Here is a 23,849-nt window from a genome sequence, read left to right as displayed (position 1 = left end):
AAATTTGTTTTCAAATAAGTAAAAATGTCGACTTGTGGCAGTTGTAGTTTGAATTTCAAAGAAGTGTAGTTATTTCTAGACTTAGTATAAATAGGAGTTTTTCATAGGAAAAACAGGTCACAATTCCATCATACAAACTTACACTCAAAGTATCCGTATGGAAGCGAGAAACGAGTCACAAGTTGCAATGTATGAATTTGTGTACCAACTTTCATTTAATCAATACAATTTACCCTTTTTTCTTTAAGTGTTCTTGCACTTTACTTTATTAAGTTCGATTGAGTTCAAGTGGATTGAATTCGATTGTTTTTATCGTATTTCTTATATTTTCGACACCAAAAACACAGAATTTCTAACAACAAGAACAAACACAATATGTCCTAAGATTTACTGGTTGATCTTGCAAGTTACCATTTGTAAACCAGCGGTTGTTTACGAAAATCCAACGTAAACAAATTGGCACGCCCAGTGGGACTGTTTGTGCTTTTTGTTTATAGTTTTTGTTAGAATTTCTTTTAATTCTGGTTTGTTTTGTTGTGTATGCAATTAAGAAACAAGAAATTGCTTCTTAATATGACACGCGCTAACAACCAAAAGAAAACAAATCCAACATCTTCAAATGAAGATGTGGATCAAGTGACGGTTGAAGATGATGTTCCATCCCCAGGGAATGTTAGAACATCACAGGCTGTTCCAACTAGTAATACAGCCACTCAAACATCGTCTCAGGCCATGCCTTCGATGGCCACAGTAATTTCTCAAGCCATGCCTTCGATGGCTACCCAAACTTCCCATGATTATCCAAATAATACTTCTATTCAAGGAGTTTGGGATCATAGATCAATGCCATATGTTATGCCATCATCATTGATGCAAGGCTTACAAACTAGTGGTAATATGTTTTCAGAAAATTTAAATGTTTCATTACCACAACTTTTTGGTCCTGGGGTATCTACAACATATAGAAGTCCCCAACAAAATTTAACCAACGCTTCTATGGCTGCCATTAGGCAAACTATGGAAGAAACTAATCATGATATGGTTAATATGATGACCCAACAAATTGGTACTGTCATAAATCCTTTAATTCGAGACACCAACACTAGTTATCAAAGGTTGTCTGATCAAATGGAAAGAATTGCCAATTTCTTTGGCGCTCCACCAATCCAAAATACCCAATTGCCTCAAAATCGAAATTTGAGGGCAATTGAAATAATTGCTGATGAACCAGTGGTTCGAAATCATGAAAATATTGTCCAACCACAAGTAGTACAACCACAAGTTCAGGCAGAACCTGAAAGACAACCCATTTTGGTTAATAGAAACCAAGATGCCGATCAAGTGGTTTTACAAGCCCGTCGAAACAATTTCGATGGTCAGAATAATATAGCGGGTATTGTTGAGGCTTTGTTAGCCCAAAATGGTTTTAATATGGGTTTACATAGACCAAATTTTGTGTCTCCTTTGTCTGAGTATGTTTTAGACGCTGAATTGCCTAGAAATTGGAAAATTCCAAAGTTTACCAAATTTGCTGGAGAAACTAATGAATCTACTGTCGAACACATTGCTAGGTTTCTCATGGAAGCAGGAAATATTGCAGAAAATGAAAATTTGAGAATGAAATATTTCCCAAGTTCTTTGACAAAAAATGCTTTTACTTGGTTTACAACTTTACCTCCTCATTCAATTTATAGTTGGAACCAATTAGAAAAAGCCTTTCATGAACAATTTTACATGGGTCAATCTAAGATTAGTTTGAAAGAATTGGCCAGTGTTCGACGTAAAAGTCATGAGTCAATCGATGATTATCTCAATAGGTTTCGTCTCCTTAAGGCTAGATGTTTTACTTCTGTTCCAGAACATGAATTGGTCGAAATGGCTGCTGGTGGCCTCGATTATTCTGTTCGAAAGAAATTAGATACCCAGTACTTAAGAGACATGGCCCAATTGGCAGACAGAGTTCGACAAGTTGAAAGACTTAAAGCTGAAAAAGCTAGAACTCATAACAAATTTCCTAAAAAGGAAAAAATTGCCTATATAGAAACAGGAGATAGTGAACCTGAATTCGATTGGGGTTTAGATATCGTTGAAGACAATGATATAAACCTAGCAGAATTAAAAGATGGACCTCCATATGCTTGTAAAATGTTGAGGCCATCCAATGGAAAAAATCCTGAAGATCCCAAGAGTGACAAATATCCTTCTAAAACTTATACTTTTGATATTACTAAAAGTGAAGAAATTTTCGATCTTTTAGTTAATGATGGCATAATATTAGTGCCACCTAATATGAAGTTGCCTCCTTTGGAACAAAGGAAGAAAAGAGGATTTTGTAAATTCCATGGTTTTTTAGGTCATAACCTATCTCGATGTACTCGTTTCAGGGATTCTGTACAAAAAGCTCTTGATGAAGGGAGGCTGAAATTTGGAGAGAAACCAAAACAGCAAGTGGATGGAGATCCTATGAAAAAGGCAGAGTCCATGTTTGCTGATGTTTCTGTCAATGTGGCAGAATCCATGTTTGCTGGTATTTCTATCAATATGGTGGAAATTTCAGAGAATATTGATGCAGAAATGGTTACTGAGGACCATCAAATTGAAGAGCCAGTGCTTACTGAAGATCAATTGGCCAAGGAAATGGAGAAAGCATATCCAAAGGCTGAAGAAGATTTGGTTGATTTCTTAAACCGATGCAAAATATCTAACACCAATGCTATGCTTTGTCCTCGATGCAGTGCAGTGTTCGATAAAGAAGCTGCGAAATCTGTTGAAGGATATCAACCTCAAACAAAACGTAAAGGAGGGTGGTTCGAGAACCGTTCTAAATTTGGCTTTAACAAAAGAGGTGTTCCTTACAAGATGAAAACTTCAGAGAAGTATCAAGTGAAGAACCATAAGAAGACTTTCGTTCCTTCATCGAAGTCTCCTATTGATACTTGGGTTTTCTCTGGGGGCAAGAAAACTGGTCATTCTGCGCCTCCAGCACCACCAACAAAATGGGTAAAAAGAGCTGTCAAAGTTCCAGACCAACCAGAGAGTTCTAATCCTAACAAGTATGCTTACAAAAATAACTATAAAGGTAAGAATCCTATGACTAGAACTCAATGGCGCCGTTTTCAACGCCAGAAAAAGGAAGGAGTTTTGAAAGATGTCACTAATGGTGACAAAAGTAAGGGAAAACAACCAATAGTTTTCGAAATGGATAAAAAACCAGTTACTGAAAGAATTTTCCCTCCATTATCTTCTGCTTTAAACATCCCCAAAGGGGATGATGATATTCTAACTTCTACTTTTTCAGATTCTAAACCAAGTCTTGACATTATATGTGTGGTTTCTGTACTACCAATTGAATATGCATATGATGTATCTTCGAAGGCCAATCATGATGATGAATGTGATTTCACTGAGGAAATGGCTCGTCATAGGCCTCTGTGTTATTATGTTATGAACAATGGCTGCATCGAAGATCAACATGCAGTGTTCGAGAAACCTGATGATAGCATGAAGCTTCATTTAAAGCCTTTGTTTATTCAAGCTAAATTAAATGGTGTTGGAATTAACAAAGTGTTAGTAGATGGTGGTGCTACTGTTAATCTCCTACCACAATCTTTTCTAAGGAAACTTGGTATTTATGAATGTGATTTGAAACCACATAATGTAGTGCTCACTAATTATGAGGGATCTACTGGACAATCTCTTGGTGCTATCGAACTAGAATTGGTAGTAGGAAGCATAACCAGAGCAACTGTGTTTTTGGTAGTTCCTTCTAAAGCCAATTTCAATGCATTATTAGGAAGGGAATGGATCCATGCTGTAGGTGCAGTTCCTTCTACAATGCATCAAAGGATTGTGATTTGGAGGAAAGATGGTTTGGTAGAGAATATTGAGGCTGATCAGAGTTATTATTTCAAAGCTGAAGTTGATAATCAAGATATCAACAAAAAGAACTTTGACAAACAGCTTCAATTTATTGCACCATTCATGGAAAATGATGCATCAAGTTCTATGACTAAAGAAGAGAAATTCTTTGTAAAACTTGCACCAGAATGGGGTTTTCGTTGGAAAACTGCATTCGATGATGACTTCGTAGTGGTGAACAATGAAGATTGCCATGAGAAGATGCCTGTAAAGGAAACAGATTTGCTGAAGACAAGAAGTACTTCGTACAAGAGGGTTACTGATGACCAAGGATATTCAGCAAATAGAATCTCACCAACTGGGTGGGATATCAATAATTGATCAATGGTTGAGCCCAGCATATGGGAAAAGATTACGGCTTATGTAGCCGAGAAAAACTTCGATTTGGCTGAAACAGCCAAAGAAGAAGAGGTCTTCGATGCTTCAGTAGAAAATAATTCTGATGACCTCATTGATGATCAAAAATTAGACTGTATTTACGATGATGAACCTTTGGGTTTTGAAGAAGATCCAATGGGATCTACAATAAAAATGAAGGCCCAAGATCCTCTTGAAGAAGTGGATATAAGAGATGGTTCTGTAAAAAGACCAACATACATAAGTTCAAAGATTCCTAAGAGCTTCAAAGATCGAATTGTGGCGCTTTTGAAAAATTACAAGGATTGCTTTGCTTGGGATTATCATGAAATGCCTGGTTTGAGTAGAAAGGTTGTAGAGTTGCAATTGCCAATCAGGACAGACAAGAAACCAGTGAAGCAAATTCCAAGAAGGTTTGCACCAGAGATTCTACCAAAAATAAAAGAAGAGATCGAAAGACTCCTCAAATGTGGCTTCATCAGAACTGCAAGGTATGTTGAATGGTTAGCTAATGTAGTTCCTGTTAAAAAGAAAAATGGTAGTATAAGAGTTTGTATTGATTTTAGAGATTTAAATCTCGCCACTCCTAAAGATGAATATCCTATGCCAGTAGCAGAAATGTTGGTAGATTCTGCAGCAGGTTTCGAATATTTGAGTATGCTTGATGGTTATTCAGGTTATAATCAAATATTTATTGCTGAAGAAGATGTTTCTAAAACAGCATTTCGATGCCCAGGGGCATTAGGATGTTATGAGTGGATAGTAATGCCATTTGGTCTTAAAAATGCTGGTGCTACATATCAAAGAGCAATGAATTCAATGTTTCATGATTTTATTGAAGATTTTATGCAAATTTACATTGATGATATTGTTGTGAAATCATCTTCTGAAGACAAACACTTAGAACATTTACGTTTATCATTCGAAAGGATGAGACAATATGGATTAAAAATGAATCCATTAAAATGCGCGTTTGGTGTTTGTGCAGGTGATTTTTTAGGATTTGTTGTCCATAAAAAGGGCATCGAAATCAATCAAAATAAGACTAAAGCTATAATGGAGGCTAAAGCACCCTCTACCAAAAAAGAGTTGCAGTCTTTATTAGGCAAAATAAATTTCCTCAGAAGATTTATATCTAATCTAAGTGGCAGAGCACAAGCATTCTCGTCATTACTTCGATTAAAGAAAGAGGAAATTTTTAGATGGGAGCCTGAGCACCAAAAGGCATTTGAAGACATAAAGTCATATTTATCTAATCCTCCTATTCTTTCACCTTTGTTGAAAGACAAAAAGATGAAGTTATATATAGCATCATCTGAAAGTACTATAGGGAGTATGTTAGCACAAGAGGATGAAAATGGTGTAGAAAGAGCCATTTATTATCTTAGTAGAGTTTTAAGTGATGTTGAAACAAGATATCATCCTAGTGAAAAATTATGTCTTTGTTTGTATTTCTCATGTATGAAACTTAAGCATTATATAAAGCCTTTTGATGTTTATGTTTATTCCCATTTCGATATTATTAAGCACATGTTATCTAAACCTATTCTGCATAGTAGAGTTGGTAAATGGGCTTTGGCACTCACAGAATATTCTTTAACTTATCAATCTTTAAAAACTGTGAAAGGCCAAATAGTGGCTGATTTTATTGCTGATCATTCCATTGAAGAACCTGTGACTGGGGGCATCGAAACATTTCCATGGACATTATATTTCGACGGGTCTAGTCATAAAAATGGTTCTGGAATAGGTATAGTTATTGTTTCACCAACAAATGAAGTAACCAAATATAAATTTCGAATTAGCCAATATTGTTCGAATAATGAGGCAGAATATGAAGCCTTAATAAATGGTTTAGAGATTTTGCTTGAACTGGGGGCAAAATGTTTAATTATTAGAGGTGATTCTGAATTAGTAATAAAGCAAATAACAAAAGAATATAAATGCCTCAAAGAAACTCTGATAATGTATTACACTATAGTTAATGCATTACTTAAACATTTTGTTCAAATTGAAGTTCAACATGTTCCTAGAGCAGAAAATCAAGAAGCTAATGATTTAGCTCAATTAGCTTCTGGATACAAACTTTCGAAGGAACAAGAGCAAGAGGTTATTGAAATTAAAACAAAGCGTAATTCGATAGACATTGTGCCTAACAAATTGTTAAGACCAAAACTTGGGGGCATGGAAGCATCTCAAGGATACCTTCAGAGTACAAAATTTTCTGAAATTTTGGTCATTAACAATTTGGATGATAATGATTGGCGAAAACCCATAGTCAATTTTTTGGAAAATCCAGATGGCACAACTTGTAGAAAAGTCAAATATAGAGCCTTGAGTTATGTGATAATAGGCAATGAATTATTTAAAAAGACTCCAGAAGGAGTTTTACTTAAATGCCTTAGTGAAGCAGAAGCATATTTGGCTGTATCGAATACTCATAGTGGTGCTTGTGGTACACATCAAGCAGGCCATAAAATAAAATGGCTTTTGTTTCGACAAGGTGTTTATTGGCCAACCATGTTAAAAGATTGCATAAATTTTGCTAAAGGTTGTAAAGAATGTCAAGAACATGCTGGAATTCAAAAAGTACCAGCTAGTGAATTACATTCAATAGTGAAACCTTGGCCATTCAGAGGATGGGCTTTAGATGTAATTGGGGAAATCAAACCTAAGTCATCCAAAGGCTACAAATATATTTTGGTTGGAATAGATTATTTCACTAAATGGATAGAAGCTGTTCCACTAAAAGATGTTACTCAAGATGAAGTTATAAACTTCATTCAAAAATTTATTATTTATAGATTTGGCATACCAGAAACTATTACTACAGATCAAGGATCTGTATTTACTGGTCGAAAGATGGTAAAATTTGCTGAAGAAATAGGATATAAATTGTTGACTTCAACACCATATTATGCTCAGGCAAATGGTCAAGTAGAAGCAGCAAATAAAAACTTGATTACTATAATCAAAAGAAAAGCTAGCCAAAAGAAAAAACCCAAAGAATGGCATGAGTTTCTTTATGAAGCTTTATGGGCAGTTCGAACTTCTCCTAAAGAATCTATAAATACTACTCCTTTTCGATTAACATTTGGCCATGATGCTGTATTGCCAACAGAAATCTTACTTCAATCTACTCGAATTCAAAGACAAATCGAAATTCCAACAAATCAATATTTGGATATGATGTTGGATGAATTAGTAGATATTGATGAAGAAAGATTAATGACTTTAGAAGTGCTTACAAAGCAAAAAGAAAGAATAGCAAAAGCCTATAACAAAAGAGTTAAATCGAAATTATTCTTGCAAGGGGACTTAGTTTGGAAAGTTATCTTGCCTATGGATAAAAAGGATCGATGTTTAGGAAAATGGTCTCCTAGTTGGGAAGGACCATGGAAAATTCTAAGAGTTTTTTCGAATAATGCGTATGAGATCGAAGAACTACAAGAAGATCATAGAATTCTACGCATAAACGGTAAATATTTGAAAAAATATAAACCGATGTTACAAGAAATTAAAATTACACAAGAGTAATTTGATTCGAAATAAAAACTTGGCATTAATTTAAAAATGCCAACTGATGGGCAGGTTACATCGAAATGCTTAAAATGGAAAAACCATTACAAAAGAAAACATAAAGTACTTAAAGACTAAAAAGCATTTAAAGATGGTTTTCACCATTCAGTTACAATCCCAAAACGATCGAGAAACCAGCGAATTTCCGTATCGAGACGACACCTGAAGCAAGCATTGACCAAGTAGTATTCATGATCTGGCCCAGGTAGAAGTGCATACCAGCCTCCAATTCTCCCATCTCCTGCACAGTTGTGGTAGTTGTTGCAAAAACGACGCCTAGTAAGCTAAATAGGCATGGGCCTATTCCACCAAGGACAGCGAAATCGATAAGTTGAAGTCCCCCCCAAAATGTCGCTTCGAAATTCTGCCAATCGATGTGTCCATGCAAGATCTTCGAAGTCTTCGAGGATGTTTTCTGGCATAGGCATGGAGAGCGCATTGATGAGAAGACAGTAGTACCTTACACTCAGAGAGCCAGTGGCGTTGATAGCAACAGTGAGGAGGCGTTTCATTTCTTCAATGTTTGGATTAGCATCCAACAAGTGTTGAGTGCTTCAAAGAATACAGAACATGGCGTTGCCATGATTCCAGAGTCTAAGTTTAAAAGCAAACTTAGAATGAGCCACCATAGCATTGTTGTACCATTCATTGGGGTCGTAGAGGAAGTAGAGGACATCATTTCCAAAAGCCCTAGAAACTTCAGAATCCTCACTGACACGCCAATGCCTGCTACTGGTATGGCGAAAGGCGAAAAGATCTTTCCTGCTTTGAGCAGCAATCTTTGCAGCAATCTTGACTAAAAGATCATCACTCAGATCATCAATGGTGGTCATGATGATTTAAGAAAGAAAAAGCTTTGAGTAAGAAGGGTTTTTCAGACGAAGACGAAACAAAGAAAAGAGTGATTTTTATAAAAGGAAAATCATATTTATAGTGGGGGGAAGTTGAAAGAAGTGGTTCAATCAGACGGTTCTTCTTGCTTTGAAGATGATGACACGTGGGAACAGTTATTCCGATGGCCAATGGTTACTTAACTTTGTAACCTGAGGGAAGTTTTAAAGGTTTTTTTTTAAAAGGATTAATCTGTGTTAAAAGGTCATTTATTTGTTTTATTTCTTTTCAACTTCCTAGACAAGTTTAACTTGTTGGGTTAAACAAAAAAGTTACTTTTTTGTTTCCTCATCATTAAAATGTCTTGGAAATTGTTCCAATCTTATTTGGATTTAAATAAAATTTGAATTCGATATAAGAGAATAAGAAAGGAATTTCGATGATTGAAAAGAAATTGTCATTCGAAACAGAAAATGGTTCACAGATTGTTATAAAGACATTACAGACCAAGATATTCGATAAGGCTGAAATAAAATAAAAGTCTTAGAGAATAAAATAGAAACGGAACTAAATCTCAAATGATGAGATGAGTTTCTCGATTTGGCTCTTGTATTCAGCCAGTTGAGTATCGAGAGCATGGTTGTCACTTGCAAGTTGAGCAATGGTAGACTCTAGTTCCTTGGAGAGCTTGAATTTGTTAACAGCTTCATTGGCTTCTTGATTTCTGGCTTCATCCTTAGCCAAAATTCTAGCTTTCTGAGCTTCCAACTCTTTAATCTTGGCATCGATGTCAACCACTTGCTGCTTTGCATTGTTTCTTTCTTGCTGAAGAGTTTTAAATTTCTCTTGGAAGGATGACAGTTCGATCACAATTTGATCATGATACACTTTCTTCTCTTCCATTTGAGCTTGATCAGTTTTCCTCTTCTGGAAGTTTTGATTAGCACTCTCCAACATTGGTTCAAGATAGTTAAACAGGTTTCGAAATTTCCAACCAGTTGGGAGAGCACCAAGCTTTTCAAATAAACTCCTGATTTCAGCAAGAGCTCCAGCATCCTTTTCAATCAACTCTAGCAAATTGGCTTCGATGATCCTCTTTTGAAATTCTGCTAGCAGGTTGTTCTTTGAAGTCTCAGAGGGATTTCCCTTGGATGAATCAGAAGTTTGGCCAGTGCTAGTTGAGAAAAGAGTATTACTCTTAGCTATCAAGGCAAAAGCGTTGAAAGGATCATCTTTGGCCAATCGATCGATTTCTTCCAGATCGATCATAGGAGTATCTTGTTGAGCAATCATCTCTGCATCACCAGGAGCATCTTGTCGAGTAGTTATTTCTGTATCTTTAGTAGCAAAGTTTGATACATTATCTCCAAGGGTGGGGGCAGAATGAGATTGGTCATTGTTGAGTGATTCATCATTTACCAAGTCATCAGTGGGTGTTTCTGTTTGTTGTTGTTGAGGAAGATTCACTTTAAGACCTTCTGGACTGCTAGCATCATCATGCTCATCTTCTTTGTCTTCAGCAATTGGTGAAGTGGTCTTCGAAGAAGGAAGAACTTGCCCATGTTGTGATGGATTAGCTTGTTCTTGTTCGATACCCTAAAAAGAATAAGATAAATGCTTAAAACAAGACACTTAGAAATATTTCGTATAAAATATGGTTTTGATAAAATACCTTCGAACCATTATCACCAACATGTGAATGAGCACTAGAGTGAGAATCCTTTCGAAGACGTTTGAATGGTTTAGATGGTGAGATGGTGGGAGAACCTTCAGAAGCTTCCACTTCGACTTCCTTTTCTTGGACAAGTGATATTTGTTCTTGTTTTCTTTTCCTTCTTCCTTCAGTATTGACTTTGGGAAGTGTTACTTTGGAAGCTTCGATCTGTTCTTTAGTTATCTCCACCTCGCCATCATCATCAGAGAGATCAACAGTTGCTTGTTCTTTCTTGCTCTTCGATCTAGAAGGTCCTTTTGATGAAGTTGTTTTCACTTTGGGTTCCTTTGATTTAGGAGGTTTCTTCGATGCAGCCTCAGATTTCTTCGATTCAACTTCTTTAGTTTGGGAAACTTTCTTTTTCTTCTTGTCAGACTTGCTTTTTGAAGTGTTCTGGGTGCTGGCATCATCGAGCTTTGTTTCTCCTGGAGTTAAAGGCAAAGCTGAAATATGTGATTGATGACATGCTGTCATTACGTAATTTTTAGGACTTATTGTGACATTTTGATAGAGTTCTCATGCAATTTATACTGTTCTGGAGTGCAAAAAGCTTAAATATTGAAGTCTGTTCGAAGGAAATCGCGCCACGCCAATTTCAAGCCGCGCTGCGATTTTTGAAGCAAAATTACATCCTCCCTGTTTGAGGGAAATCGCGGCACGCCAATTAACAAGGCGCGGCGCGATTTTGATGGGTCAGGCCCATGACTTCTATAAATACTGCACTAATCCTGAAGAACAGGGGTTACGATTTTGGAGAGTAAAGTGCGATTTTGAGACATCGGAGACGGCTAGAAGGGCGATTTCTTCATCCTTTTACCAATTCATGTATGTTTTAATTATTTCATTGATTATGCTATTTGTAAACTCGATTATGAGTAGCTAAATCTCTTAGAGATTAGATCCGAGATGAATCTTTGTAACCCTAATTGACACATGTTGCTGTGAAACTCTATTTTGTTTATGAATTCAATTCTAGTTTATTCAATTCAATTGTTCTTAATGCTTTTTATATCTTGATCACATATAACTTGATTTTGTGAGAACGAATGACCACTGACCATGGCTTTCGACTTAGACCTAATTGAATTGTTCTAATAAACAGGGTTAGTCTAGGAATAGATAATCGTTTGTTAGTGATAATAGGTTAACGTTCGATAAAACCTTCAAGGATTATTAGACCACCTAAGGAATTAGGGGCTGTAGTTTAAGAAAAGGGTCCTAACTCAAGGGATTGATTAGGACTATTTTGTTAATCATCGTAAATTAGAAGAGGATTCATAACAAATAGGTGCAGTAGACCAATTAGGGGAACTTAGAGGATTCGACGGATCTGATCTCATCTTTCTCTCATATTTTCTTAACAAATCTTTATTTTTTGTTTCTTGATTTAATTAAAATCAAACCAAATCTACTGCCTAGTGGCAAAACAAAATAAATTTTATACATCCTAATTATATAACGAAATTGAATTATTGAAGTTAAAAACAGTCCTCGTGGGATCGATATTTTTACTACTTCGATAGTATTTGGTGCACTTGCCAAACGTCTATCAAGTTTTTGGCGCCGTTGCCGGGGACTGTTGAATTATTTCAACAAGGCAATTACGTTATAATTTAGGGTTTTTGCAATTTAATTTTCTGTTTTTAATTTTTATTTTTCTGTTTTCATATTCACTTGATTACTTTGCGTTGTGCAGTGCTACTAAGGTATTTTGCTGTTTATGCGAGGTAAACAGAGCTCTGACGACTTAGAGTACGATCCGGAAATTGAAAGGACTGCTAGAGCACTTCGGAAAGCTGTCCGATCGCAAAGGTTAGCTCAGTCCGTTCCACCGGGTGTTCGAGAACAAGTACCGGAGCAACTCTCAAGTGAATCTGAAACAATCTCTTCTCCTAAATCTGCAACTATGGAAGGAGAAGGAGTTGTACCACCAAGACCTAAGCTTGGAGACTACGGGTTAGCCACTCATCGCGGTCAACTGACCCACACTTTTCAACCAGCTAACCCCGTAGCGTTCGACATCAAGACAACTGTCCTCAACGGTTTGAGGGACAAGCAATTCGATGGGACTGAAGCTATGAGTCCTCATGAACATTTGAGCCGCTTTGCTGAAACCTGCGAGTTTTGTGTGCAACCAGCAACCGTAACTGAAGCACAAAAGAAGCTAAGGCTGTTTCCTTTCACCTTGACGGGAAGAGCAAAAGATTGGTTGCTAACAATTCCAAACGGGACTGTCCAAACATGGGAAGAGTTAGAGCTGAAGTTCTTGGAGAAATATTTCCCTATGTCTAAATATTGGGAAAAGAAGATGGAGATCTCTAACTTTAAGCAAGGAGAAGGCGAATCATTGTATGATGCTTGGGAGCGATTCAATTTGCTTCTTAAGAGGTGCCCTAATCATGAGTTCACTGAGAAACAATACCTCCAAATCTTCACCGAGGGGGTAACACCAAACACTAGAATGTTCTTAGATGCTTCCGCGGGAGGTAGTCTCAAAAGTAAAACTGATCATGAAGTTCAAGCTCTAATTGAAAACATGGCTGGAAATGAGTATCGTGATCAAGCTAAAAAGAAAGAAAGAGGAGTGTTTGGGGTGAGTGAACAAACTGCTATCCTTGCTAACCAAGCAGCTATGAACAAACAAATCGAAGCTCTAACTAAGGAGTTTCAAGGCTTCACTTTGGCTCATAAGCAACAACAAGTGGCTGCAATCAAATGTGACTTATGTGGTGAAGAACATCCCAACGGTGAATGTGTTCCGGAAGGATCAAGTGAAGAAGCTAACTTCATGGGAGGATATCAAAGGCAGAATCAATACTACAATTCAGGCATCAACAAGCATCCCAATCTAAGCTACTCAAATAACAATGCTTTGAACTCTCAGATGCTCACTCCTCCTCAACAACAGCAAAGGAAGCCATCAGCTCTTGAGGAAACTATGATGAACTTCATGAAGATGACTCAAGGCAACTTTGAAGAGATGAAGAAGAGTCAAGAAGCTGAAAGAAAGAACAATGAAGCTTCTAGGAAGATGCTTGAAACTCAACTGGGGCAATTAGCTAAGCAGTTGGCTGAACAAAACAAAGGCGGATTCTCAGGTAACACTAAAGATAACCCTAAGAATGAGTCTTGTAATGCTATTGAATTGAGGAGCAAAAAGGTTTTGACACCTTTAGTTCCAAAAGCTCCAAAGAAGGTTGATGAAGTAGTTGAGGTGGAGGAGAATGATGTAGTTGAAAAAAATGATGAGGGTGTAGTTGAAAAAGAAAATGATCATGAGGGTGTAGTTGAAAACGAAAGGAAGAAAAAAATAGAGGGAGAAAAAAGTGAGAAATTAATTGATGAAGATTCAATCTTGAGGAAGTCGAAGAGTCAAATCTTGAAAGATGGAGACAAACCACATGTTATTCCATCATATGTGAAGCTTCCATACCCTCACCTTTCGAAGAAGAAAGAAAAGGATGAAGGCCAATTCAAGAAGTTCATGCAACTTTTCTCACAACTTCAGGTGAATATTCCTTTCGGTGAAGCTCTTGATCAAATGCCGTTGTATGCTAAGTTCATGAAAGACTTGTTAACTAAACGAAGGAAGCCTAAGGATGATGAGAATATTGCCCTTTCTGAGAATTGTAGTGCTATTCTTCAAAAGAAGCTGCCACCTAAGCTGAAGGATCCTGGTGCTTTTACTATCCCTTGTTCAATTGGACCGGTAGACATTGGAAGAGCTTTATGTGACTTGGGAGCAAGTATAAATCTGATGCCTCTTTCAATGATGAAGAAACTTAAGTGTGGGGAACCAAAACCAACAAGAATGACCATTACTTTAGCTGATCGGTCAATCTCTTATCCTTTCGGTATACTTGAAGATGTGCTAGTCAAGGTTAATGACTTGGTATTTCCAGCAGATTTTGTGATCTTAGATATGACTGAAGATGAAGATATGCCACTCATTCTAGGAAGACCATTCCTTGCAACTGGCCGTGCTTTGATTGATATTGAGAAAGGAGAGCTAATGTTGAGATTCCATAAGGAGCAAGTAGTGTTTAATATATTTGAGGCCATGAAGCACAAAGATGAAAATCCAAAGTGTTACCGGATTGACATTGTTGAAGAAATAGTTAAAGATGACTCTTGTGAACATCAACCAACACACCCTCTTGAACGTGCAATTGTGAATTCTATAGCAAAAGGTGAAGATGATGAAGATCTTGAAGTAAGTGATTGTGTGAAGCAACTAGCAGCAAGCAAGCAAGAGTTGGGTCCGGTAAAAATAGAAGAATTAATGGGTAAGCACTCTATAGATGCTCCTATTTTGAGTGGAGAAGGAGAGAAAAATCCAGAATTAAAAGAACTCCCTTCTCACTTGAAATATGTTTTTCTCACTAAGGATGCCTCTAAACCAGTAATCATCAGCAATACCTTGACACCTTTGGAAGAAGAAAAATTAATGAGGGTGTTAAGAGACAATCAAGGAGCTTTGGGGTGGAACATTTCTGATTTAAAGGGTATTAGTCCAGCTTATTGCATGCATAAAATACACATGGAGGCTGAATACAAACCGGTGGTTCAACCTCAAAGGAGACTTAACCCAACAATGAAGGAAGTGGTAAAGAAAGAGGTGCTGAAGTTACTAGATGCAGGTATGATCTACCCTATCTCAGATAGCTCATGGGTAAGTCCAGTTCATGTGGTACCCAAGAAAGGAGGAATGACGGTGGTAGCAAATGAAAAAAATGAATTGATACCTACCCGCACCGTCACTGGTTGGAGAATGTGTATAGACTACCGGAGGTTGAATACCGCAACAAGGAAAGACCACTTTCCATTACCATTCATGGATCAAATGATTGAGAGATTGGCTGGCCAAGCCTTTTATTGCTTCTTGGATGGGTATTCAGGGTATAATCAAATTGCAGTGGCTCCGGAAGATCAAGAAAAGACTGCCTTCACTTGTCCATTCGGTGTGTTTGCTTATCGAAGGATGCCCTTTGGGCTGTGTAATGCGCCAGCAACCTTTCAAAGGTGCATGCTTTCCATCTTCTCTGATATGATAGAGAAGAACATTGAGGTATTTATGGACGACTTTTCTGTTTTTGGTAAGTCTTTTGATCAATGCTTGTTCCATTTAAATGCTGTACTTAAAAGATGCACTGAAACTAACCTTGTTTTGAATTGGGAAAAATGTCATTTTATGGTAACTGAAGGTATAGTTTTGGGGCATAAAATAAGTGCTAAAGGCATTGAGGTGGACCAAGCTAAGATAGAGGTTATAGAGAAACTTCCTCCACCAATCAATGTTAAAGGAGTGAGGAGTTTCCTGGGGCATGCCGGTTTCTATCGGCGGTTCATAAAAGACTTTTCTAAAATTTCCAAACCCCTCTGTAACCTCTTGGTCAAAGAAAACGAGTTTAATTTTGATTTTGAATGTCTAAATGCTTTTTCTTTGATTAAAAACAAGTTGGTGACTGCACCAATAATCATTGCACCCGATTGGGATTTACCCTTTGAACTTATGTGTGATGCAAGTGATTATGCTGTTGGTGCAGTCCTAGGCCAACGCAAGAACAAATTTTTCCATGCAATTTACTATGCAAGCAAGGTTTTAAATGAAAATCAAGTTAACTATTCCACAACTGAAAAGGAATTGCTTGCTGTAATCTTCGCATTGGAAAAATTTCGTTCTTATCTAATAGGCTCCAAAGTCATTGTTTTTACAGATCATGCAGCTCTCAAATATCTCTTAACTAAAGGGGATTCAAAGCCTCGACTGTTGAGGTGGATCCTATTATTGCAAGAATTTGATCTTGAAATTCGTGACAAGAAGGGAGTCGAGAACGTGGTAGCTGACCACCTCTCAAGGCTGGAAAATGATGAGGTAACAAAGAAGGAGAAGGCCATCAAGGCCGAGTTCCCTGATGAACAGCTGTTTGCTATTGGAGAAAGACCTTGGTTTGCTGATATGGCAAACTTTAAGGCCGGTAACATAGTTCCTGATGATATGACCTATCCTCAGAGGAAAAAGTTCTTCAAAGATGCGAACCACTACTTGTGGGATGACCCTTATCTGTTTAAGGTAGGTACTGACGGTTTGATTAGACGTTGTGTTGCAGGTGAGGAAGCACATAGTATCATGTGGCACTGCCATAGCTCAGCTTATGGAGGCCACCACAGTGGAGAAAGAACAGCTGCAAAAATTTTGCAAAGTGGATTCTGGTGGCCCACCCTTTTCAAAGATTGCCACGACTTTGTCACAAGATGTGACAGATGCCAAAGGACAGGTAACATATCAAAGAGGAATGAAATGCCCCTAAAAGGAATCATTGAAGTTGAACCATTTGATTGTTGGGGTATTGATTTTATGGGACCATTCCCTTCCTCTTACTCTTATCTCCATATTCTAGTCTGTGTTGATTATGTCACAAAGTGGGTTGAAGCGATACCATGTGTTGCTAATGATGCTAAAACGGTTATCAACTTCCTTCAAAAGAATATTTTCACTAGGTTTGGAACCCCTAGAGTATTGATCAGTGATGGGGGGAAGCATTTTTGCAATAATTTTCTTGAAAATGTGCTCAAAAAGTATAACATTAAGCACAAAGTTGCAACTCCCTATCACCCACAAACTAGTGGTCAAGCAGAGGTTTCAAACCGACAGCTGAAACAGATTCTGGAGAAGACAGTTGCGTCAAATAGGAAAGATTGGTCTAGGAGGTTAGATGACGCACTGTGGGCATATAGGACAGCCTTTAAGACCCATCTTGGGTTCTCACCCTATCAGTTAGTATATGGGAAGGCATGTCATCTTCCAGTCGAGCTAGAACATAAAGCTTATTGGGCCATTAAGGCCTTAAATTTTGATCAAGTAGCCGCTGGTAAGAAAAGAATTTTGAAACTTAATGAACTTGAGGAGATGAGGCTTAGAGCGTATGAAAATGCACTCATCTATAAAGCCAGGACAAAAAGGTATCATGACAAAAACTTAGTGCCTAGGGATATTAACTGTGGACAACTAGTTTTGTTGTATAATTCCAGGTTGAAGCTGTTTCCTGGGAAGCTCAAGTCAAAATGGTCTGGACCATTCTTGGTCAAAAGTGTGTCACCATATGGAGCTGTGGAACTAGTGACACCTGAAGGAGATCGAAGTTTCAAAGTAAATGGACAAAGAGTTAAACCATACCTAGGTGGCGACCTACCTAAAGGAAGGGTGGCACTCATTCTGAAGGACCTCTGAAGATCCTTAGCAGTCAAGCTAGTGACAATAAAGAAGCGCTGGGTGGGAGGCAACCCACTAGATTTACTTTGTTCTTCAATACTTTCAGTTTTTATTTTCTTTTTAACGTCAAAGTCCATTGAACTTATTTCCCTATTGTAATTGCTCCTGCACTTGTTTATTATTAATGAATTTGTTTTGTTTCATGTGACCTATTCCAGTTTAGTAACAGTTGTTTGATGAAACGGTATTCCAAAAGTTCTAAAGGAGGGGTGACTTGATTCAAAGGCGAAGTGTACGGCGTTGCTAGGTAGTCACATACTCCCAGAAATCTCAGCCATAAGGTTCATTGCCAAATTTGTTTTTCAATTTACTTATATTTAGATTAGTTTTCCATGCAACTACATTTCTAGAACTTGCATTGTTTCTCTATTATTGATTGGTCTTTGTCAATTACACACTGAGGCAAAAGTGCTTGGTCCTGTGAGCCTTTTTGAAGCCTACCCTGTTTTAATTTGTTGAATTTATCCTTTCTTAACCAATTGTGAGCCGGTAGGATTAGAACTTTTTGTTCGGTGACAAACTACATTACAAGCCTAGAGACTTTTAGGACTTGTCCCTTAATGTATTTTCTGAGTTAAGGCATTGTAGAATGTTGCTAAAGATTAAGTTTGGGGTTGCTATTGGAATTTGCAACCAACTAAGTTTGGGGTGGGGGTACTAGAGAATAAGAGAACAAAAATGAAAAGAATTATGAAATTGTCATGCAAAATATACACAAAAATGGTGTATCAAAAAAAAAAAGGAAATTGAATGATGAAAAAGGGACAAAACATTGAAAATCCGAGTAACTCCAAACTCGATTGTCCCTAAATGTTATAAATATTCTCTAGTACCTTTGCAATTGTTGTTCTATTAGGTGAATGAATGTGTTGGATTGAACTTTGTGCTTTAACTTCCGTAGGAATGCCTAACTCAAATTTTGTGTAGCCTACTTATCCAAATATATCCCACCTTTCACCTAAGCCCCGTTATAACCCTAAAGACCTCAAAAGTGTGTAATGATATTGACTTTGATTGATATTTAGAAACTTTTCAAGCGTATGGTAATATGTAGACCTGCATGTCGACTGGTAGAACCCTGTTTCAATTTGATGCGAGGAGTTGTGAATTGGTGGATGCGAACAAGTCAAACTAGCTCATCTTTAGCTAGAAGGAGAATGAACTTTTGGGTACTATCGTTTTGTCAGGTAACTGTTATTTTACTGTCATTTGTCACTGTTGCAAGCAAATTCCTTGAGGACAAGGAATGGTTTAAGTTTGGGGTTGTGATGACATGCTGTCATTACGTAATTTTTAGGACTTATTGTGACATTTTGATAGAGTTCTCATGCAATTTATACTGTTCTGGAGTGCAAAAAGCTTAAATATTGAAGTCTGTTCGAAGGAAATCGCGCCACGCCAATTTCAAGCCGCGCTGCGATTTTTGAAGCAAAATTACATCCTCCCTGTTTGAGGGAAATCGCGGCACGCCAATTAACAAGGCGCGGCGCGATTTTGATGGGTCAGGCCCATGACTTCTATAAATACTGCACTAATCCTGAAGAACAGGGGTTACGATTTTGGAGAGCAAAGTGCGATTTTGAGGCATCGGAGACGGCTAGAAGGGCGATTTCTTCATCCTTTTACCAATTCATGTATGTTTTAATTATTTCATTGATTATGCTATTTGTAAACTCGATTATGAGTAGCTAAATCTCTTAGAGATTAGATCCGAGATGAATCTTTGTAACCCTAATTGACACATGTTGCTGTGAAACTCTATTTTGTTTATGAATTCAATTCTAGTTTATTCAATTCAATTGTTCTTAATGCTTTTTATATCTTGATCACATATAACTTGATTTTGTGAGAACGAATGACCACTGACCATGGCTTTCGACTTAGACCTAATTGAATTGTTCTAATAAACAGGGTTAGTCTAGGAATAGATAATCGTTTGTTAGTGATAATAGGTTAACGTTCGATAAAACCTTCAAGGATTATTAGACCACCTAAGGAATTAGGGGCTGTAGTTTAAGAAAAGGGTCCTAACTCAAGGGATTGATTAGGACTATTTTGTTAATCATCGTAAATTAGAAGAGGATTCATAACAAATAGGTGCAGTAGACCAATTAGGGGAACTTAGAGGATTCGACGGATCTGATCTCATCTTTCTCTCATATTTTCTTAACAAATCTTTATTTTTTGTTTCTTGATTTAATTAAAATCAAACCAAATCTACTGCCTAGTGGCAAAACAAAATAAATTTTATACATCCTAATTATATAACGAAATTGAATTATTGAAGTTAAAAACAGTCCTCGTGGGATCGATATTTTTACTACTTCGATAGTATTTGGTGCACTTGCCAAACGTCTATCAGTGATTATACAGATAAGTACTATTTTTTCTAAAAATAGTATTAATATATTTTAGTAAAAGAAAAAATCATACCCATGATACTGGGAGTTTCGATTCGAACTTGGGGTAATTCATAACCAAGTACACCACTATATTGATATAAATTGCATTTAGCATAGGTTACTAAATTATCCTGTGGGATTTCGAAATTATAAAGTAACCATTTTGGGTATGGTGGCCTAAAGGCCAAAGCAAAATTACAAGATGGAAATTTTGCTAGTTTCATTTTCTTTTCTAAAACATAAAGATATTTATTGGGTGTTCCAGGGGGAAAAATTGTTTCTGGAATTTTTTCTCGAATTTTGTCTCTCAAGGTCTGAGCAGCATAATATACTGTCCTCCTTGGATGTAAAGAGTTATATGTTGTTTGATAATATCTTTGAAATTACTGAATTTCTTTAATGTGCGTACCTTTAGTCTTCTTGTCTTTGTTCTGCAAAGTGTGAAAAGTACTGGTCAGTTGAGGCAGCAATTCATCAGGATTCCCTCGATTGGATTGGCGTGTGTAATAATTTCGCCACCATCGAAAGAATGTTTCAGAGCATGCAAATGATGTTGAGAAATATGTAGGCTCGAACACAGTTGTTCTCTTGGCTTGAATTATGGATTTCCACACAGGTTCGATCTGAGGAATTTTCCATTCACTTATACTTTTGAACAAAGAGCTGGGTTTCGATTGAACCATACCAAACTGTCTAGCTACATGGTTAGGTTGATAACCATATACTCCATAAGGGCTACCATATAGCATTGATTTCTGTTTTGTTGGCTGTTTTCGAAGTAGTGGGAAAATCCTCTTTGAACCAGTTAGGTCCATATTTCCTAGTGGTAAATGGTGCCATTATAGGGGTGAAAATGGGACAATCAAGCAAGGTTTTGTAAGCATTCTCAAAAAGTTGTTGTGAAGACTTGTTCCCATCAGGTTGAAACATAGCTAAGCCTATACCTTCAGTGGTCCTTTCTGAGTATGCTGATGTGTAAGAGGAAGGTAGGATCGAAGCAAGTTTTGATCCAAAAATGGCTAAAAGCCATAGTTGTTACAACCATATGGGTCCTGATACAACTAAATTCCCACCAGTTCGGGGATAATCTCTAAGATTATTAGTTGTATGGTTAAGGGTTTCATACAAAGAACCTAGAATCAGTTTGCTTAAACAGATATCTGTTCCTTCATGTAACTGATTAGCTAGACACATGAATTTCTTAGGGACTTGTACTGATCTTGAGCAAAAAACATGCATAGATAACCAGTAGGTCAAGAAAGCTACATGTTCATCTGCAGATACTTCAGCACATTTGGTATCATGGTTGTTAGCTATAAACAAACCATAGGCAGGGCTATCGAAATCTACTGAGTATTGAGAGGTGGTAACATCTGGATTAAAGGTGTATCCAGTTGGTTTTAAGCTAGTAAGGCCAGCCACATCTAAAAGGGTAGGAGTGAGCATTCCACATTTCAAGTGAAGGCTGTTGTTCGATGGGTTCCAAAAATGTAAAGCAGCAAATATCAATTCATTATGGTATTTTGGACCATATCGAGATATTTGGATGAGATCAAAAATCCCTTTCTCCTTCCAGAATTGTCCCTTTTGTTTTTGAACTTTGTCTAACCAAGCAATGTATTCTGGGGAAAGTTTTGGTTCAGTCCTAATTTTGGATTTTACAAAACTTAGGTCAAAAGGACCTTTTGTGAAAATTAAAGGAGGTTGAGTTTCAATACATGGAAAAAGAGAGTTAATCTCTAGAGTTTCAGGTTCTAGAGAAATGGGGCCTAAGAATGCATGTGGAGTATCAGTACAAGGGATGATTACCTGGGTTTTCCAGATAGCTTTTTCAGCTTCATTGATCTCTGGTTCGTTCACAAAAGCAGGAGCAGCACTGGCGATTTCTTCAGTGAAATCAATGGGTTCTTCGCGATTCACATGAGAAGTTCCTGCTGCGTTTGTCATTGTTTAAATGTTTTTGTGAGAAGTTGATGAATAGTGAAGATTTCGTGTTTAAAGATAGGAGTTGCAGAAAATTCAAAGCTTTTTCTTTGAGAGAATTTTGGCGGAGAAGAGGAACAGTGAAAGTGAAAATGAAATGGTGAAAAGTGAGAAGAGTAAAGGTGAGTTTGTTTCTATATGGACCTTTGATCATGACACATGTCAAGATCTTATTTTGACAGTTTTACCATTAAAAATGGTATCTTTTCCAATGTTAGAGAACGTGGCCCACTAACTAAGATTGTGGGGTCAGTATTTAAAGGAAATTTGAATTAGTTTTGAATTAAATACTGACATCATTCATTTCGATGGAGAATGTTAGTTATTATTTCAAAAACGTCTTTTTCTTCTTCGATGAAATCGAAAATGGCGTTTCTGGGGGGCAATTTGTTAGCCAATATATTTTACTAGCTGTAATAAATGTGGTCAAAGTATAGTTGACCTAGATTTAAAGAAGATTCGAACAGAATGTTGTATTGAAAGCAAATATAGGTTCGAAGATGGTAGAAGACTTCGATAGAGCAATTTTCGAAGGTGGTTATCAACAGTTATTCTTTAAGTCAGTTTGTATTTTAAGTTTGTTTTCAAATAAGTAAAACTGTCGACTTGTGGCAGTTGTAGTTTGAATTTCAAAGAAGTGTAGTTATTTCTAGACTTAGTATAAATAGGAGTTTTTCATAGGAAAAACAGGTCACAATTCCATCATACAAACTTACACTCAAAGTATCCGTATGGAAGCGAGAAACGAGTCACAAGTTGCAATGTATGAATCTGTGTACCAACTTTCATTTAATCAATACAATTTACCCTTTTTTCTTTAAGTGTTCTTGCACTTTACTTTATTAAGTTCGATTGAGTTCAAGTGGATTGAATTCGATTGTTTTTATCGTATTTCTTATATTTTCGATACCAAAAACACAGAATTTCTAACAACAAGAACAAACACAATATGTCCTAAGATTTACTGGTTGATCTTGCAAGTTACCATTTGTAAACCAGCGGTTGTTTACGAAAATCCAACGTAAACATGGAGGCATCTCACAGACAAGTACAAGGTGTGAACTTGGTTGAAATTTTGGTTGTTAACAATTTATCTGATGATGATTGGCGAAAACCTATTGTTAATTATCTGGAAAATCCCGATGGTACAACTTGTCAAAAAATAAAGTATAAAGCTTTGAGCTACATAATTATGGGGAACGAGTTGTTCAAAAAGACTCCAGGGGGAGTTTTACTTAAATGTCTTGGAGAAACTGAGGCATATTTAGCTGTTTCTAATACTCACAGTGGAGCATGTGGTATGTAACGCCCTCCTTTTTATTTAATTATTTTAATTAGTTTTAGAATATATTTATATATTTGTATGATGTATATGAGGGATATATGATTTGTTGAGATTAGATGTCTTTTTATAATTTAGTTAATATATTTTGTTGAGTGATATTTTGTTATGTTATATGTTGGTATTTACTAGCATAATATATTTGTTAATTGTTATAGATATATATTTGTTATTTGGTGTATTATTATATATTTAGTAGAGAAATATTATTTATTAGAATATGAGGATCATTAGTGTGAGTGTATTTGGGGGTTAGAATAGAAATAAGAATAAGTTGTTGGGCCTAAATAGATTTGGGAAGAATATTTTAGTATTATAAATAGAGAAGCTTAGGTTGGAAAGAGTTTACCCTAAACCGCATTTTGGAAAAGAGGAGAACAAGAAAGAAGAGAAGAGAAGAGAAAAGCCAAGAGAAGAGGAGAATACCTTAGGAAAGAAGAACGCTGCTGC

At 36.8% G+C, this 23,849-nt stretch overlaps 2 protein-coding genes across 2 annotated transcripts; one reads left to right on the top strand and one right to left on the bottom strand.

The window, feature by feature from the left end:
• The first annotated feature begins 5,468 nt into the window (after positions 1-5,468).
• LOC146923348 (uncharacterized) lies at positions 5,469-7,969 on the top strand. The gene has a single exon (XM_085710884.1). It carries the CDS (start codon positions 5,569-5,571, stop codon positions 7,810-7,812), a length of 2,244 nt encoding a protein of 747 aa, XP_085567010.1. The 5' UTR covers positions 5,469-5,568; the 3' UTR covers positions 7,813-7,969.
• Positions 7,970-8,138: 169 nt separating this feature from the next.
• LOC146923347 (uncharacterized) lies at positions 8,139-22,021 on the bottom strand. Its single transcript, XM_085711691.1, has 5 exons — positions 21,793-22,021; positions 10,358-10,842; positions 9,415-10,281; positions 8,553-8,650; positions 8,139-8,406 (listed from the first exon to the last, which is right to left on the bottom strand). Exons 1-5 carry the CDS (start codon positions 22,019-22,021, stop codon positions 8,139-8,141), a joined length of 1,947 nt encoding a protein of 648 aa, XP_085567817.1.
• Between the last annotated feature and the right edge of the window lie 1,828 nt (positions 22,022-23,849).

This window comes from Medicago sativa, chromosome 5 (assembly GCF_051527215.1).
Source record: "Medicago sativa cultivar Bolivia chromosome 5, Bolivia_mono, whole genome shotgun sequence".
NCBI lineage: Eukaryota > Viridiplantae > Streptophyta > Magnoliopsida > Fabales > Fabaceae > Medicago > Medicago sativa.
The sequence above is the reverse complement of the archived record's forward strand: the minus strand, read 5'-3'. Positions and strand labels throughout refer to the sequence as shown.